General features: G+C 37.1%; 2 protein-coding genes across 4 annotated transcripts; both read left to right on the top strand.

Moving 5' to 3' along the window:
* Nucleotides 1-1,128: 1,128 nt before the first annotated feature.
* On the top strand, nucleotides 1,129-5,961 carry LOC148851832 (adenylate kinase isoenzyme 6 homolog). Its single transcript, XM_088947760.1, has 3 exons — nucleotides 1,129-1,462; nucleotides 5,033-5,178; nucleotides 5,261-5,961. The coding sequence occupies exons 1-3, from the start codon at nucleotides 1,268-1,270 to the stop codon at nucleotides 5,445-5,447; spliced, it is 528 nt and encodes a 175-aa protein (XP_088803886.1). The 5' UTR covers nucleotides 1,129-1,267; the 3' UTR covers nucleotides 5,448-5,961.
* Nucleotides 5,287-18,265, top strand: LOC148851831 (PHD finger protein EHD3-like). Of its 3 annotated transcripts, XM_088947757.1 has the most exons (8): nucleotides 5,543-6,301; nucleotides 7,225-7,657; nucleotides 7,832-8,202; nucleotides 13,118-13,366; nucleotides 13,457-13,810; nucleotides 16,389-16,478; nucleotides 16,683-16,727; nucleotides 16,935-18,265. In XM_088947757.1, exons 3-8 carry the CDS (start codon nucleotides 7,939-7,941, stop codon nucleotides 17,784-17,786), a joined length of 1,854 nt encoding a protein of 617 aa, XP_088803883.1. In that variant the 5' UTR covers nucleotides 5,543-6,301; nucleotides 7,225-7,657; nucleotides 7,832-7,938; the 3' UTR covers nucleotides 17,787-18,265. The 3 variants fall into 3 exon arrangements, with proteins under 3 accessions (XP_088803885.1, XP_088803883.1, XP_088803884.1); XM_088947759.1 differs by lacking the exons at nucleotides 5,543-6,301; nucleotides 7,225-7,657 and adding an exon at nucleotides 5,287-5,420; XM_088947758.1 differs by lacking the exon at nucleotides 5,543-6,301 and having other exon boundaries at nucleotides 6,813-7,626.
* The last annotated feature ends 793 nt before the right edge of the window (nucleotides 18,266-19,058 follow it).

Below are 19,058 nucleotides of genomic sequence, written 5' to 3'. Positions count from 1 at the left end.
TAAAGTTTTAATGATCAACTTTAATGATAATTTTGTTAATTCTCAGGCTTTAATAGTAATAGCAAGCTAGGTGTTGACATTACCATCAGTAAGGATTGGAATTATATTGGTTGGTGGGGTTTTAAACTTGGCAGTATTAAGATTTAACTTTGATGCATCTGGTAAGCCGGTAACAGTGATGGCAGGTGTGCGATTGATTGCATCGTTAGGAATTTTTAAGACGGTATCATGAGATTCAGGCGTATAGAATTGGGTCCACTACGATTAATCTTGCTAAGGCATGGGCAGTGTGGGAGGCCATCATCATTGCTAATAATTACAGAGATGGTGATTCCGAGCTTGTCATCGACTGTCTCAGAGGTAAAATGAAGCCCCCTTGAGGTTGAAGAACATCATCAACGAGTGCCTTAGCTTGTCATCCATGTTCAAACTAAATATCGTCCTTACGCATGCTTACCAGGAGGCGAATCAAGCAGTGGATTGGTTGGCTAGTAAAGCGTTAAATGGTCTTGTATTCGCCTCCACTGATTTTCCCAATGAATTTAGCTGATTTGTGGGTACTTGTGTAGCTCATCACCAAATTTTGAAAAACCATAAATTAGAGTTGAACTGAAACCAATCGGTTAACCAGTTGATCAATTTAGTTTTTGACTGGTTCAATTTTTTGATGTTTTATAATATATATTATAAAATAAATATAATATATTATATTATAAATAATGAATAATATATTATATATAATAAGTATATATAAAATATATTAAAAATCCTAATCTACTAGTAGCCTCAATAAACCACATCTGACCAATCCACAGTCAGGATTCATCCTACCTGTACGGTAGGATTAAGATTTGTTAGAGTGGATTCAACAATAAAAATTCCTTAATATACATGCAAATATTTATTTATTTATGTATATTATATATTTTTCATATATATATATATATTAATTGCCAATTTTTCATATTGATTGACTAAAACCAAATTGATACCTTCGTTTTTTCATATTGATCAACGGTTCGGTTATCTGTAATTTTCGATTCGAATCGGTTTGTTTTGTTTTGTTTTTGATGAACTCCCCTGCTGCAACCGTTATAATCGGTTCGGGTCTATAGGTTAGACCCGACCAATTGACAGCCCTAGTAACGTGAGTAGCGACGTTGCCTTACCCTTGTCGTTCTTGCAGAGTTCTAACTGAAAATTAAACGAAGAAGAGAGAGAGAGAGAGGAAAGCCAGGAAGGTTGAAGTACAACTACAGGTTTTGCCATGGCTCAGAATAGCAGGAAGAAGCCTAATATTCTAGTGACCGGAACCCCGGGGACGGGTAAAACGACCACAACATCTCTGCTGGCCGACGCGACGCAGCTCCGCCGTATCAACGTGGGCGAACTAGTGAAGGAGAAGAACTTGCATCAAGGATGGGACGACGAATTCGATTGTCATGTCATTGACGAAGACCTGGTACGATTCAAAATCTTAACCCTAGATTCCGTTCTGTCTCATATATTTCTATTAAATTATGCTTCACGCCTGACCTCAAAAGACGGGAAACCATCGAGAACCTCATCTCATGATAACTTTTTACTGTTTTACTGATATGACTGGATTTTTAGAGAAGTTGGTTTATCCTTAATGGGTTTTTTCTTATGTGATCTCTTGGCTGTTTATTTGCTACTTATAAGCTTAGTCAGAAGATGGTTTTCTCCCCAAAACTCGCTGGAGATCTTTTTTTGACTCCTACTCAGAAGATGGTTGCTTGATGATTCTGTAATATTTTAAGAGAGTCTTTCCTCGGAGCCAGTGCGAAATGATTTGAGGGTTTACATCTTAGTAATGGATATGGACTCTGATAAAGTGGAATGGTGAAATTGGGTTCATGTACTTGACCCGATGTAGTTAAGGTAAGGCTTTTTGGAGTTCAACTGAGTTTCAGCGGGTCCTTGACTCCTTGGAATCGGCCTGCTGTTTTGGGAGGTCGGAAATTAGTGCTTATGTTGTGTTATACTAATTGGTCAGGTCATTATATTTGTTGGGTGTGCAAATGATAATAGAAACCTCCAAACTTAAGGAATGGGAGAAGAACAAGACTCTGAAGTTCCATTTTCTGACAGAAGTGGGAGAAAATTTATGGAAGCCTCTTTTTGCTTGAGAACTTAAATCAAGCAGGCAACTCAATAAGGTTCTTAAAGGGAAACTGATATTGAGGAGTTTGGAATTATGCAGCCCATCCAATATATGAAGGATAATGGTCTTAAAAATGTGAGATCAAAACCTTGCAAACTTACAGTCGTGTTATAGTCCGTGCATTTCCTAAGATACTTCTTTCTCTAAACCAACAAGTTTGCATGCTGTGGTGATGCAGGGAATTCTGATCAGATTTAACCTTAACATAAGTGAGCTACCCTGAGGTCAGGCAAGATTGGTTTAGGTTTTTTCTTGTCATCAAGTTGGAGTAGGCTTGAAAATAATCAACTTATTAGTCTTCACATAAAATTGACTGGGTTAAAATTGAATCAATGGACAACCTGACACAACCAGAAAACAGCTATTTGTGTTTTCATGTCTTTTGTATATTGAGAAGTATGAATGAAAGAAAGAGTTGTGCCTAATGGTTTAAGTCCTATAATGAATGAAGGAAGATAAAAGGATTTCCAGTGGGGTGCAAATTTGAATCTAATAGATCTTTATGGAAACCATTGCGTCTGCTCAACTTACATATGTCTTGCATTAATTTGTATTAATATTGAGATATGTTGCTTTCTGGAATTCACAAAGTATGATAAAGAAGAAGAGGTATTATATATGTGTGTGTTTGTGCATATGTCGGTGGGCTGGGTATGGGCACAACTTGGGTCAGGTTGGGTCAGGTTGGGTATGTCCAAACCCAAGCCTGATGTAGTTGAAGCTCTTGAACTTGGGCAACCCAACTTGCACCCCCTGTTTTTTTGAGATAGAATGAGTTCCGGCATTTCTGTCCTGTTGTAGTTATTGGGCCGGACAGTCTTTCTGTTACAGTCCCTGTTCTTGCAAATTCTCATTTCACCTAAAGTGTCTCCATTATTTTGAAGAAAGAAGCACAACTATTAACTTGGAATTAGAGGTAAATAGGTAGTAGACAGACTTTGCAAAAAAAAAAAGTGTGATTAAATGAACATTTTTGGAATTCTTATTTGCAAGAATTCTTCCAAACATATTGACACATTCAAAACCCTTTTCAGATTTTTTACCCACAAAAATTAGTGGATTTGATGGCTACAAGTTCCTTTTTCAACAGAAGGATATATCTAGGCGATTTGTTGATTAAAAAAAAAACGATATATCTAGGCGATTCTAGGCGACAGTGTGGTGCCTAGTCACCTAAGCAATAAGAGTTTCATAAAATAAAAATCTAAATTTTGGTTGTTTCCCTAGTTTTATATAACATCCATCATGCATATTAATTGAAAAACAGCACATTTCTTTATTAAGAACATCACATTTCCACTCAAAACATGGAAAATCTTCATATATAAGAAAACAGTATTTTAAATACACCAAATTCAATATTTTCAAGAATAATACTAATATAGTAAGTATTTAATAGAGCAATTTCATATTAATTTAGCAAGTAAAGCAGGCACCTTATTGCCTAGGTGACACTTTGACAACTATGGTTTGGCACATTCACTGTCTAAAATTATAGCAATATAGTATGGAATTTAAGTTGTTCTAAGTGTTATGAAGTCAGCATGGGTATAACCTGAAGGCTTTAGCTTGTTTAGTTGTTTACATGCAGGTTTGTATCCAGTTTTTCTATTTAGCTGTTGCCTTTACATCCATCTGAAAATTCCAGCCCTGTACCAAAAAACAAAATGAAATATTTGTCTGAGAAATTTCTATCAGATGGTTGGGGTTTTGGTTGATGATGCTTCAATGTATACTTGAAGAAAATTTCTATGCTTAGATGGTTAGGTTTTGGATTGATACTTAAAGAGATACTCAATGAAACTTTATTGTGGTTTAGTTTGTGTTAAGGTTCTTATTCATCTCAAGGAGTGGTTAAGTGAAATTGAGGGAAAAAGTCAAAAGAAACACTTTTGACATGAAGTTGGTACATTGTATGGAAGGCATTTTCATGTAGAACTTCATCTCAGAAGTCAGAAGGCTTATAGTCCAACAAGGCAATCAACATATAAGAATTATTATTTAAACCTGGTTTTAGGACTTGGATTTTATCATCGCTAATTGTAGAAGGCAATTATCAAGTAGTGATTCAGTGGCTTTTGGGCATAGCTGTTTGCCTCAGATTTTTAGACATCACATTAAAGAAACAGAGTTGTTGGCTTCTAAGATAAAAAAAGTCATTGAGGTGGATATCCAGATCATCCAATGAGCTGATTTACTCTCTTGCTAGGGCTGGGTTTGGGAGATCTGATCTTGTATGGGGTGCTTCAGGCCAGGTAGGGCCTAGTTATGAAGATGTTTGTATCTTTTGTGTATCGATCTCCTTCAACTCAGGCCTTTAGCCTTTGGAGGTTCATATTTTCTGTCATTGATAAATTATCTTTGGTCATCACTCATTGCCGTTGATTCTAAAAGCTAATATCTCTAGATGGAAATTGGTTGACATGCATAGTACAACTTGATGTACCATTGTCCATACTTCAAAAATGATTCTTCATCATATTCTGTAATATTCAGTTTCAAACGAACTTGTTTGGGGTCTTCTTTTAGTTTCATCTAAGAGGTTCCCCTTGATTTCAATGAAGATTGTCCAGGTTTCTTTTTTCTTTAATTACTATTTACAATGATCAATTAAGTAGAACATGTTATAATTTGTATCTGATCTTTGCTTTTGCTTAACATTTGCAAAAATCAGTATAAATTTCCATCAATCACTTATATGGCCAATGTCTTGGATCTTGGTGTATCCAAAAGTTACTCTTTCCCCACATGAGATTGCTTCACTGTTGTATCAAACTATGAAGTCTTAATTTATTATTATATATATATATATATATATATATTTTTTTTTTTTTTTTTTTCTTTCAGGTGTTTGATGAGCTTGAGGACTTAGTGGAAGAAAGGGGAAACATTGTTGACTACCATGGTTGTGATTTCTTCCCTGAGCGTTGGTTTGATCATGTAGTTGTCCTTCAAACTGACAATTCTGTGTCGTATAATTGCTTAAGCAACAGGTGATGACTTTGTATCTGTGTTTTATTCCTTTTATTTATTTATTTTAAATTCCACATGGTTAAAATTGTATATGTACAACAGAGGCTACATGGGTTCAAAGCTCACAAACAATATTGAATGCGAAAATTTTCAAGTGTTGCTGGAGGAGGCGAAGGCAAGTTATCCAGAGGAAATCGTGGTGGCAATGCAGAGTAATTGTGTTGATGACATAAGTAACAATGTAGCCACTTTGACAGATTGGGTGAGGAGTTGGCACTCAGCATCATAATCACATCATCATTGCTCTTCCAGGTGTATTCTTATCCATGACACTATGGCAGCCCCATTTTACCTTACTGCTATGTTTGGTTTTAAGGAAAAAGTATGGAAAGGAAGGGAAAGAGAAGGAAACCTTTACAAACATTGTATAGGTTTCCCTACCTTTCCCTTTCCCTATCTTTTCCTTCAAACCAAACATAACCTACTGGAAAAGGCTTCATGGAAGTCTTTTTTGGGTTGAAGCACATAACCATTTTGAATCTGGGAAAGAAATTTATCATGTCAAAGATAGATGACCATCTTTGCTATATTGTTTCATCTTGTCTGATGGCTTTGCTATAATAATGTGTTAAAAGAGTTCAGTGGCATAACAGGGCTTACTCATTGATTTGGAGCTGAAATTGTTGATTATCACTGAGATGTTACAAAAAATATGCTCGGTACCAAGAGTCTGGTTGTTGCCTTAACTGACGATTATTCTTTTTAATCATTAATAGAAAATTGTGGGCAATTATAAAGACAAACTTTATATCCAATTCAATGTGGAATTCAGGGCAGCTAGATTATTTTTTTCTTTTTCTGATTATGTGCTGAGAGATATTATAGACATTCTACTTTTTGAGGTGATGTTGGTGCCAAGGATGGGCCGAGGGCAACAAGGTAACTTCACTTCCTTAGCCGAGGGCTGATGTGTCGGACGGCGGATGAAGCTGATGGCTCATAAATCCAACCTGAGGAGAGTGCACGTTAGAGGCCTCGGGTGTTATCCCAAGGGCGGAGTCTCCGACGATCAAGTTAGTCAAGTGCACACAAGGGGATTGGACGAGAGGCCCGAGGAGAGAACTCCGACAAGGTCACCCAAGAGTAAGAGAGCTTAAGAGCAGGAAAAAGCCAAGTGATCTTACCAGTGGGGGGACGCCCCTATTTATACTTGAACTCGCCTAGGATTGGTTGGAGGTTGTTAGTAGTGGACGGCCAGGATACACCATCCTGGCCCTGCCACATGTGCCTACATCAGGTGGTATTTGGAACCGATGCCATTTTTTATTTTTCAAAAAATGGCGACACATCAGTGCCACATTGGAGAATCATGGTTCGAAGACATGTTCTCTGTTTAGTCGGGAAAAACGCCGAAAAATGACCATGCCTTGAAAATCGGGAAGGCATGATCTGAGAAAATCGTGTTTTCTCTTTTTATACCATTGCTAGCAATGGTTAGCTGATGTGGCAGCAATGAAACCAAACAAAGAATATTGCCGTTTTCTCAGAAAACAATACACCATTGCATCTAAGAGCTATAGAGAAATGGCATCAGTTCCAGACACCACAACACACCATTGCGTCACTATTTTCTTAGAAAACAACAAATAGCAATGGGATATGTTCCAAACATCACCTGTATGTATGGACTTGTGGGCAATTATCAAGACATAGAAGCATGGGAACACCTCTCCTAAAGTCGTGCTTATATGTTTTTGACAATCAGATTGGATTCGGATGTGGTCATAACTGATCCAAATCCAACCCAATTACGGCCCTACTTGAAATCTGTATAAAACTCAATGAGTAAAAATGATCAGACCAAAGCAGCATTCTATTTTAGCCTCTATAATTATTGATAAATAAGACAAGTAGAGAAATTATTATCTATAATAAAGCAAAAATATTAGGAAAGTAGAAGGAACTAAGAATAAATATTAAATAAAAGAATATTTTTCACCATAGTTTTTATACAATAAAAAATTAAGAGTTTTTGTTCATATGATAGAGTGATGTGTTGAATCCAGAAAAAAAGCGCATCCAACGAAGAAAGAGTTCGGAATTTTCCGGCTCAGCTTTCCACGTGGCAAGAAGGATTCCATCTCAATTCAAGTCGCAACTCGCAACTACTCTTTTTACAAGAAAATGAGAAATAGATCCCACTGAGGCCATTCATGGCAAATTGGAAATGAAGAGCTATACACAGAAAATGTGACCGACGTTATGAGGTGGAGACAGGCAATTGCCGGTTTCCCAATCCTCATCGTATGTCCGCGACAGAAGTCGCTGGAGTGAAGCAGCCGGTCACTTTCAGCCAGTTCCATGCCCAAAGGATATAGTCCTCACTGTTTTCAAAATTTGAAAATCTCTCCGGAGACGAGTTGCAGCGCGCGAAGAGCTGGCTTTCAGAAATTTAGGGTTTCTCTTCTGTAATTTTCTTTGTTTCCCTTGGTGTTTTAGGCAAGTTGGATGCATTGTTGTATTATCATAATTTGTTTTTGTGATTGTTCTTAAACACTTCTACTTTGCTTACAAAATCTCTAGTTCTCCCAAGCTAGACTATATGTTACGTGATTGATACCTCGAATTTTACTGTATTCTGATTATTTTCTGCCATTATATAATAATTTGCAGAAAGATTGAATGTTGTATGTTCCCGAGGTTCGAGGTAAGTTGTAAGGCTGGTGATTTTTGAAAACCCTAATTACGTGCTGAGTAAGCTCGTAAACTAGGGTTTTTCTATGGGGGAAATGCTTGTTGAAGAGAGAACGTGCAATGGTGCAAGCATGGACTGTTCCTTGTTGGCTCCCTGTTCGAATGGTGCTATCTTGAATGGATATGCTTTTGGATTTGGAGGTGATAATACTAATGGGAATTTGGGAGTGTCTTCTTCTGAGGGGATTCGTACTTACAAGCGGCGGAAGCAGTTGAGGCTGACTTCAGTAAGCAACCTTCAAGAAGACGGAAGGATTTCTGTAGAAACAGCAGGTCAATTCGCAAACAAGGTTTGTACTTTTTCTGCTGTTTTAGTATGAAAGGAAAGCTTGAATGTGGTGCTATAACAAGTTTCCTTTCTGAAATGCTTGCAGTTAAATAGGCACCTTAATCTGTATGCTGGTATAGATAAGTTGGAAGTATAAGATGGTATTTAGCCTTTAGATCCTTTAAAACTTAAAATGTAAGGAGATATAGAAAAGTTTGTAAGGCCATGCAGGATATTTTGGTTGCAGAGATTGCAATCCCTTGTTAAGAGTGATAAGATGGAGACACAATACATCCATTAGTTGAATTGTATGAGGAATTGGGGACACAGATGTTTATATGCCACCAAGTGCTTTTTTTTTTTTGATTGGAAACGGTAACTTCATTAAATAACCTTCCAGATTTAAGTACAGCTGTCAACCCCTAAGTAGGTGTTGAGCCCCAGTTATCTTTCTTACAAAACTGCCCAGAACATACTCTCCCTCACAGTCCCTTGTTTAGCCAACGTGTCAGCTAAATCATTAGCTGATCTCCTTGTCCATTTGAAGCATGCACCGATCTCCCTTGTTGTATTGTGGATTTCCCTTATGGGCTGTCTATAAATCCAGGCTCCCAACTTACCAGATTGTATCCACTCGATCAACAATTTAAAGTCTCCTTCAATCTCAATTTGGTGTAACCCCAATTGTTTCTCATATCTTACACCTTGAAGCAAGGCCATCACCTCTGCTCTCAATGAGCCCCCCACTCCTATTAGTCTTGAAAACAAAGCCACAATTCTGCCATTTTCATCTCTGAAAACTCCTCCTATACCTGAAGGGGTTGGGTTACTTCTTGAACTCCCATCAAAATTCAATTTCACTCTTTGTTGTGCTGGTGGGGACCACAATTCCTATACAATAGGTTTCATGGAAGTTGTAGAAGCCACCACTTCCCAATTCCTGTGTCTTCAGCTAAGAAGTCTTTAAATAAATCCAAAGTTTTCAACCAATGAATAGTCATAATAGTTGTCCTTTCTACAATTGCCTCTTTGGAATTCTCCACGCCTTTAAAGATTCTATTATTCCTTTCTTCCCAAACTGACCATAAGATAGCTACTCTTGTGGCTCTCCACATTAATCTTCTACGCCTCTTCGGTTTCTTGAAAAAGCTTGGGTCAAAAAGGCTTGCCACATCTGGGGGAGGTGTCCACCTACAACCAAAAATAGAAGAGAACCAAGTCCAAATAAAGTATACAAATGGACAAGAAATTAATAGGTGTGTGATAGTCTCACCAGGTCCCAAGCAGAGGCTACAAACATGGGGTGATAGGAAAACATTTGGCCTTTTTCTTTGCAACATATCTAGAGTATTGATTTTTTGGATAACCGCCTCTCAACAAAAAGCCCGAACTTTTGGGGGTACGGGCTGACACCAAATCTCCTTTGAAGGAAAGCTCCTTATAGGGTTTGATGATTGAATGAGGATATCAAAAAAGGAAGAGCAAGTGAACACACCAGAAGGGGAAGGTTTCCAAATTCTACTATCCACACAAGATTGATCCAAGTAAGTTGACCCTAGAAGTTTAATTAATTCATCCACCATTGTCATTTCCGACTCCCTAAGACCTCTCTCAAACCCAAGTCCCAAGAGTTATCAGTAAAGACTGAAGATATCACTTTTCTTTTATTTTCAGAGAGTGAATAAATAAAAGGGAACCTTTCATTAAGGGGAGTGTCTCCAACCCAAGCATCTTCCCAAAATAAGACCTTATTTCCTGCACAAGTATCAAATTTGACATAAGGAAGGAATGAAGGTAAAATACCATGAATAGCTTTCCAGGGAGGGCATCGGGAAGCCTCAAGCTCGACTCCTGCATCCCAACCATTGTTTTCCAATCCATGAATGCTAATAATCACTCTATACCAAAGTCTGTCCTGTTCCAAAGGCAATCTTCACAACCATTTCCCCAATAATGCTGTATTTCTTAGCTTAAGATTTCCTATTCCTAGTCCCCCTTCACCTCTACTTTTAGAAACCACCTCTCACTTCACTAGGTGTCTCTTTTGGTGTCTCTTGGTTCCCAAAGGAAGTCCCTCATAATATTCTCTAGCTGGTCTGCTACTTTCACCTGTATCCTAAAGGTAAAAAGGAAATACACTATTAAGTTAGCCAACGTTGACTTTATCAGGGTTATCCTACCTCCCAAAGAATTGTAAATTCTCTTCTAATTCGCAAGTCTCTTTGTAAAATGATCTGAAAAGACCTATTTCTCATCGATGAGGATGAATGGGTACTCACTTGGGGTAACCTCTTTCATATCTCAATCTTCATCCTATTTGAGTGAAGATGTCAGATTCAAACCCTGAATGGGAACCATGTATTGTTTGAGGTCCATAGAGTGCCTTTGTGCAGATTCTAATCATGAAAAATCCAAAATTTGGCTCATGCCTTAGGACAATACCGAAAAAATTAATCATTAAAATATCCATTCCATAATGCACCATGACCACAGTAAATAAAATGATAGATGCAGTATAGCAATTTTTAGATTTTGGCTGTTATAGTGGGTGCAAATTGCAAAAAGGGCTATGGAACTGAACAGTAGCAGGTTGATCATTGAAGGTGATTCAAAATTGATAATAGGTTGGCTAGAGAAGGAGGATGATGGCTTGTGGAGCTACATTAATGAAAGAAGAAAGTTTAAGTGGCTGACTCGGGGAATGGAAGTAAGACTGCAGTGGGTTAAAAGATGTGCTAAGTCCTTTGTAGACATACTTGCTAAACAAGGGGTGGGAAGGGATCAAATGTTTTGGGCTATCTTGTAATGCTGTTGTTCCTTGTGGGGAGAATTAAGAGATTTTACCTCTCCCTACTTCTGTACTTGTTTCTCATTGCTTATTTCTAATAAAAAATGATTCTGTTATTGATTAAAAAATTCTGAAAGAGGCCACTTTATGCAATAAATACTAAAGGTTAGGTCTGGGTTTAGCCTACCCTTCACAAGTGACAAGACCCTGGGTATGTGTGAAGCTAACGGAAACTATATGTGGTGGCATTTATAGATATTAAGTGATCATCAATGTTCTATTCTTAATTGACATTATGCTATGAGAAGGTTGATAATCAATGTTGTTGGTGCTTATGCATTTTCTTTCTTGATTTTTCATTGTGTTTTAGCTCTTTCTATTAGTGCTTCTATACTTTTTGACATTTTGATTTTCTTTTTTCTGGGAAGGAAGAATCTCATGTGGTTTTCTTTTTTGCTTTCATTCCTATTTCACAAAACTTGTCATCAATCTGTTACTGAAAAAGAAGTGTCCCTAGTTTTTTCCAATTGGAAACATGGGTGCCCTTATTACACGTCTTCCCTTTTACCAGCGTTTTAAAAGCGCAAGGCGCAAAAAAGGCGCAGGGGTAATGTTGTTCGTTCATTCATCCTACTAAAATATCTTCTTAAAAAGCAATTAAAAATAAAAAAAAAATCATTATTTTTGTGTGAGAAGTAAGAATTTAGGACCCTAACATGGACTTGTTTAGGCTTGCCTCGAGGGGTGTGGCACAAAAGCGGCTCATAGAATCATGAATGTAATATGTTTTACATCACATTAGCTACTTTAAGTAATGCAATTGAGGAAAAAAAGAGATTGTGGGTTTTACATTGACCCCTATGCCTTATTTTGTGCCTTGTGCTTTTAAAACACTGAACTCTACTATTAAAGAGAAACCTATGGTAGATTGGAGGCCCCCTGAAGGTTTTATCAAGTTGATTTTTAATGGTTGCAGTCTAGGCAATCGGGACCCTCTAGTATTGGGGGGTGTTAACAAATGCAGAAGGTCAGATTATTGCTTTGTTCTTTGGTCCCATTGAAGTGGGGGATGCTGTTAATATGGAAGTCCATGCAGTCTTACAGGGAGTGGAACTTGCTAGAGAGTTGGGTTTTGATAGATTGCTAATTGAAGGTGACCACAAGGTATGGGAAGCTGAGGGTGTGATAGGTATGGGAAGCTGATGGCACAATAGGTTAAGATTTGTTTCTTTGTTGGAAGAGACGCTAAGGAGGATTGACAAGATGTTGCGTGTATCCTTGTATATGTGTGTATATATATATGTATGTATATATATTTTCAATTAGAAATCTTGGTCAAATTGGGTCTGAATTTCAATGAACTAACTTTTAAAATGGTTCAATGCCCAGAGCCCCAGACTTGTTCTTAAAACATTGGCTTGGTATTTTCTAAAATGTCTTGACACCCTGGGCTGGCTGCTTTTCAGGCATTTTTACTTCACCTATTATAATCATTCTTGGCATTTTATTTGCTTTTCATTTTAAGCGTGTAGGTCTATTATTATTATTATTATTATCAAATTCTGGAAATACTGTATTAAATCTGCTTTTTACCACCCTTTAAAAACAAAACCGCTTTTCTAATAAGCTTTTATGTTTTATGAAGAATGTAATCTCAATTCAAAGAGATTCCATTACCTAACAATCTGCTTTTTTCATCATTAATCTTCCAATTGTTTTAATTAAATGAAAAATGTGGTTGAATAGCATCCTGCAAACCGAAAAGGTGAAGGAAAACTATTTTAACAAATTTGATGGCTAAGAGAGGAAATTGGTACAGGTTAGAAGATCATTTCATCTTAACAGTCTGCCAGACTTAACTATCAAAAAAAAAAAAAAAACAGTCTGCCAGACTTTTTTATTTCTTTTGGAACTGAAGTTTGCAGCGGTTGCGAGGTGGCCATCCATGAGCGCTTTGTTGCCTAGGCGTTACCTCGGCGACTATGCATTATATATTCCTGTACTCATTTATATACACGGAAGCAACACTTTCTCTTTAGTGTAAAACCTTTGAATATTATTGATGATGATGACATTTGACCTTTGCTTCTCTTTTCTTTGTGTAGTTGATCCTATTTGAGCTTTGTCTGGCTTATTTGGTTTTCTACAGGCAATAAAGAAGCCTGGGGACATGGTTCTTCTACGCAGGAATTCTAATGAGCAAACTGTTCCGAATGGTTCAAATGACTGTACAAATGCCTTCTGGAGGAATATTGTGCTTGAACAAATATCACAGTCATTAGGTGAGAGTGAAGGTGGTGTTCGGAGTTGCATCCGTGAAGCACTGAGGTGCAGTTCATTTGGTTTTGCTAGCATGCCTAAGATGCAATCTGTTACTGAGAAAACTACATGGGGCCCGGTAATTTTAGTATGGCTTACAGAACCCACTTACTATCTGTATTTTCCATTAATTATTAATATTATTGGTTGGTTATTTCACCATTTACAGGAATCTGTTGAGTGTAATGGAGATAGTCAGAGGTTCTGCTCACAGTTGCATGGAAAAACTGAAATACTGGACATAGTACAGAATGCCGCTAAGGTGCATACAAGTGCTACTTCCAATGAATCGCAGAATGAGACAAGCAGTCAAGCAAATGTTCATCATGTCTCTGAATTGTGTCAGCAGATTTTTCTTAAAATTATAGTTTCAGAGAAATTTTCATTGTTGTGTAAGCTACTCTGCGAAAATTTCCCAGGTGTCAAGGTCGACAGCTTTATCGACTTTAGTGTTATCAATTCAAGGATGAAAGAGGGGGCTTATGGACAGTCTCCGATACATTTTTGTACAGACATTCAACAGGTAATTTGTCATTCCTTTTATATTGCAATTGATTTCTATTTTCTCTACAATCAACAATCAAAAAATTATGTTTGGTCTCTGGTGACATCTCAAAGTGTAACATCTGAAGATCTTTTCAGCCTGATATTAAATACATGGGCTGTTATAGTGCTTCATAATGAAAAGATGATTTTTAAGTTTGATTTATCTTTGTGCATCTTTCTCCATTTATTACATGCATCAGTTCCCAAATGTTGTGAACATCAACAATTTGGTTGTTCTAAGCTCTATTTATCAGCCTATGGTTGTTCAGCTTTATTTGTACTACTAACATTTTTTTGAGAATAGTATTATGCCCTTTATCTTCTATAAGTCAGATCTATTGTTAATAATAGAAAAGGCTATTCTAACTATCTAAGATATCACAACTTCTTGTTCTTCTGACATGCTGCATCTTTTATGAAACTATGGAACTAATCAGCTATCCAGATAATTGTTAACAAGACTCAATTTATTTAGACCTGTTGTGTGATTCAGTTGTTAGTTAAATTTCCATCTCCTTGATTAATCCCATTTTATTAGCAACATCCTTGTTCCAAATAAAGTGGAAAATGATCTGTTTTTGTGGTTATCTGATCTGACTGAAGATCAAATGATGTATGACAGCTTCAATCTACCAAAACATCTTTCTATCTATATAGCTTGTATTAAAAGATGAGATAGCTCAGTCCTCACTTTGTCAAAATTTTCATTGATCTAGCCTTTTGTTGTAATAAAACAGCACAATTCCATTTATACCCCCCCAACTAATGAAACAATGACTTCCCAAATTCATTATTCTTACCTGATTTTAATCTTGCCTTTTTCTTACTTTTTTTTTTTGTTTCTTTAGCACACAATGCTATTATTCTGCACATGCTGGGGCTATCTAGTAGAGGAGGAATATTGAAACCTAAGTCTGTCTTGATCTTCTTAAGCCATGACATGAGTAAAATAGCTCCTTTCTTTCAACTTGATCCTGGAATTCATACACATGTATTCTGCCTCTTTTTTGTTTTATAAGCTGTTAGAATACCTACAATGAGCATTCAAACAGTTGATACAAGCTTGTTAGTCTAGTTGTTGTGCCCCATTGGCTTGAGAAGGAAAAATACCTACATGACATTGTGAACTGTGCAGGAAGTCAATATGATCATTGATCCAATGACTGTCAGAGTGGCTACTGGGTCAGCACAAGAGAGGAGTTGAAGGGTGAGGCTATGGATTTGATCCTAAGAGTGTGGTAGGTTGTTGATCATGTATTTCGAAGAAGGCTAGTTTATTCAAGACTGGGGAGCTCCAGACAATGTGTATATTAAATTGAACTTTGATGGATGTGCCTTGTGATATTCTGGCCCATTGGGTGTGGGGTATGTGTTTAGAGACTATTCTGGGAATGCCATTTTAAAAGTAATTAGAACTTGTTTGTGGTCAGTTTCCTAAGTTGAAATTGGAGTTTGTAAAGGGAGACTCTATACTTGATGAGTCTATAAATAGTCATTGCAATTGAATTTTGAGGAGTGAAATAATAAAATAAAAGTTTTCTTTGAAGTTACTTGCAAGCAAGAGTGTGATAATTTCTGTATTTGTGGTTTTTTTGTCTCTCTATCTTCTCCGTTTTCTTTTACATTTCAGATCTAAAATCCTTCTCCCCTTGCCCCTTATATCAGATATGAATTATTTCTTTCTTGTCCTTCTAGCCCACCATTGCTAACCAGTAGGGCTTTCCTTCCTACATCAGATGATCAAGATGAAATTGACATTCAAACATTTACTCGTGGTTTACTAATAAAAGATTGCTTGCAATGCATTATAGCATTTATGTCTAAGAAAATAAAACCACAAAACCAAACTTGATATTTTAGTTATTGGTCTCAATTGAACTCTCAAAATCATTAAGGTGCTGATTTGAAAAAAAAAAAAACCTGTTAAACAACCTTATGCAGTCCATAAATTGGATACAACTTTTCAGATTGTCTATTTTGCATTATCTTTGACTCTTCGGTTTGGTAGTTAAATAAGCTTTCTGATGGTTAAAAAGGAATACAGAAGGGATTATAAAATGTTGGTGCAGAAAACCAAAGCCAAAAGTAAACTTAATACACCATGAATGGTTCATATAATGTAGATGTTGATCTTGCTTTTGTGGCCAATTGTGAAGCCTGAACTTGTTTGAGTAGTCTTCTGCATCTGGAAAGCTATCATTACATGCCTTTCTCTGATGCTTCAATATCTCATAAAAAAACTGAATTATTATCTGGCATATTTGTTCTGGCATAAATTCTTAATTTCATAGTTTATGACATTAAGACAATTAGCACTTTAATCCATCAATGCTTCATGGTAACCTCTGGTGGCACTGAAATTTAATAGCTGTTTTTTCAGACCATTAGCAAGTTTCTTTAACTCCCGTCATACAATCATAATCTGGAAGACCACTTATGAAATTTGTTAGCAGTTCCTGTTTGGACATGAAGCTTGTGTATCATATATTTGTTTTAAGGTGGCTTTTCAAAATCAATTTTTATGTTATATGTATCTCATGCCAAATATTTCTCAGGTATGGGGAAGGCTTCAGAGGATAGGGGCTGAAATGGTTTCTCTTGCGAAGAGCCTTGCAAACATGTCACAGACTACATACCGTGAACAGGTATGGAGAATGGTTTATGTCTGCAACTCCTTATCTGGTACCATTGGGTTCTGTAGTTCACTGAAAAGTTGGTTGACCATGCAATACTTCTGGGCTTAGTTCTCTAAGAGGCTTTGCTTTTGCCTCTAAATCCATTATTTTCTGCATTTGTGTTCAGTGACCTTGGTAAACTGTTTACTCATCTTGCATTACTTGTCCTCTCAGGCTGGAGGCATGGTAAATGGCACTTCTGAAGAAGGGAAACATGTGGTAATTAATTTCTTCAATTGTAGAATGTAGGTCCAATCATGTAGAACAATAATGTTTAATAGAACTGCACGCACTTAGATTTGTGTGTGTAGTTTCACACTTTAATAGTGTTTCTCCTTGTATCATGCCAATAAGATTAGGACTTCCTTTGCAGGAGGGTATCAATCAATTTAGTACTAAACAGAATGATTCAATACTGTTTCCCAGGAATCTGACCTCCAGAAATTGAAGAAAGCAGAGGATTGTGCCACAGACAAAGTTTGCAAGTGCATAAGTTGTGGAGCTAAGACAGAGGGAAAGAACTTGGTCTGTGATGCATGTGAACAAGCGTTCCATATCCGTTGTATTGAGCCTGTCTTTGAAGAGATCCCACCAATTGATTGGTTTTGTGACAATTGTACAGCCAGTGGAATTGAATCACTACAAGATAATTGTCTAGTATGTGGTAGACTAAATGACACCATGATCCAAATTCATGGAGGTGGGAATGAGATAGTTCCAATAGGTGAAGAACTTCTTAGTGACTTGGAAGAGAGATCAGATTGTAGTGAGGGTGCTAAAAATGGGCTCCAGCCGTCCAGCAGAAACAGAAGACATTTCTCTTGCAAGCTCTGTGGAAGCCGAGGAAAAGGAGGCCAGAAACACCGTTTATGTGGGCACCCCTTCTGCCTTTTTAAGTATTATCATGTAAAATGCTTAACCATTGAACAGTTGAAGTCCCATGGACCACATTGGTACTGCCCTTCATGTCTCTGTAGAGTTTGCCTCACTGATCAGGATGATGAGAAGATTGTCCTCTGTGATGGCTGTGATGAAGCATATCACATCTATTGCATGGAACCTCCACGTACTTCTATTCCAAGAGGGAAATGGTTCTGTAGTCAATGTAAAGCTGGAATTGAGGCAATACGCAAAGCTAAGAAGGCATATGAGGATCTAGAGAAACAGAAAATGAAGCAATTGGCAATTGAAGCTGTGGGATCAGTGGACATGCTTCTAAATGCTGCTGAAAAGCTTAAGTGCGAGGAGAGATTGGCTTCTACTGTAAGGAAGAAATAGGAACATTTTATTTTCACTGAAAGCTGGGGGGTAAAACACTCCATATTATGGTCTGTACTGTAGTACTCCCTAGGCAAGGGTTTGTACATTTTGTTTGAATACCCGAAAGCCAAGAAAGCTACCCTCACCACATTGTTTAGAAGACTAACATCATTCATCTACCTTGTAAACTGTGTAGCTGATGGGAGGGATTGGCTGGTGTTTTCTTTTCTCTATTTTAAGGGAGAAGGGCTGTGAAATCTGTTATGATTGGGTGATCCCCATCGTAAAAATGCGTGCAGATCTAATCAGATTTTTAATGGGCATCGTAACTCCAAGGCAATGATGCAAGGTGTTGTAATATTAAGAAATTGTGTCCGAACGGCCTGTTTCATCATAATCCAAATTCAAGGATATTTTTCACTGTAACGTTTATTTTGTTGAACTTGTAATTTGATTATACAACTCCCTCCCCGGTTTCTCTATGGGGCTCGGTTCCACTTTCCTGGATGTTTCCACTTTCCGTTCACATGAGACTCTAATTGTATTGCTGCCGTATTCTCTATTAGTCTTGTCTGGAAGTTGGTTTTTTTATAACTAGGTCTAGGACTACTTATTTTGCATTTGATGTACCCATTTATAAATTCAATCCCTCTAGTAATGTAATTTACCCGACGACCTCCTTAATGAGATATCAAGACTAATGGTAAAAATTTGGGTGCAAGCTGGTTGCCACCTTGGGATGGGATTATAATTGGGTATTGAATAGCATTAATAAATTAATTGAAAATGTTCAAAATATTATATATTCTTCATAAAGGAACCGGAAAAGACTTTTATATTGACATATTGTATATCATGAGCAAAATATATTTAAAACAAGAACGGTTCATAATATTGATACGATACACTGATTTGTTTTAGCAGCTCAGCGATAAAAATAAAAGAAAATAAGTTTTTGATACTCCTGAATCCTGATACACGTTCGTGCATATTGGTGTGTTTGTACACTAAAGTTTGGACCATGTCATAAACCAATGGCTCTTTAGTGAAAACATTAACATTTCAACTATAAAAATTTGAAATATATGTATAAGCATATACATTTAAATTGAATCAAATCAAATTTCATTGAATCGGATGGGGTGCAAGGTTCAAAATATCGATATGCTCGATAGGTATCAATACTTTTTATTTTTTATTTTTTTTCCAGAACTGATTCAGGGGTCCGGTTTAAGGCTCCGCCCCCTGAACTGGTCAAAACCCCGATACACCCTCTGTAGGGATGTATCG

The sequence above is a fragment of the Nelumbo lutea genome, chromosome 5, assembly GCF_056320005.1.
Source record: "Nelumbo lutea isolate HS-2025 chromosome 5, American lotus-T2T, whole genome shotgun sequence".
NCBI lineage: Eukaryota > Viridiplantae > Streptophyta > Magnoliopsida > Proteales > Nelumbonaceae > Nelumbo > Nelumbo lutea.
Note: the sequence above shows the minus strand (reverse complement) of the source record. Positions and strands in the feature narration are given on the sequence as shown.

What these genes read in the sequence shown, in the direction of transcription:
- LOC148851832 (XM_088947760.1), top strand. Translation starts at nt 1,268, where the DNA reads ATGGCTCAGAATAGCAGGAAGAAGCCTAATATTCTAGTGACCGGAACC. An exon ending in ATGTCATTGACGAAGACCTG is followed by an intron (nt 1,463 to 5,032) that starts GTACGATTCAAA and finishes TTTTTCTTTCAG; the next exon opens with GTGTTTGATGAGCTTGAGGA. An exon ending in TATAATTGCTTAAGCAACAG is followed by an intron (nt 5,179 to 5,260) that starts GTGATGACTTTG and finishes TATGTACAACAG; the next exon opens with AGGCTACATGGGTTCAAAGC.
- LOC148851831 (XM_088947759.1), top strand. Translation starts at nt 7,939, where the DNA reads ATGGGGGAAATGCTTGTTGAAGAGAGAACGTGCAATGGTGCAAGCATG. An exon ending in CAGGTCAATTCGCAAACAAG is followed by an intron (nt 8,203 to 13,117) that starts GTTTGTACTTTT and finishes GGTTTTCTACAG; the next exon opens with GCAATAAAGAAGCCTGGGGA. An exon ending in AGACTACATACCGTGAACAG is followed by an intron (nt 16,479 to 16,682) that starts GTATGGAGAATG and finishes TTGTCCTCTCAG; the next exon opens with GCTGGAGGCATGGTAAATGG.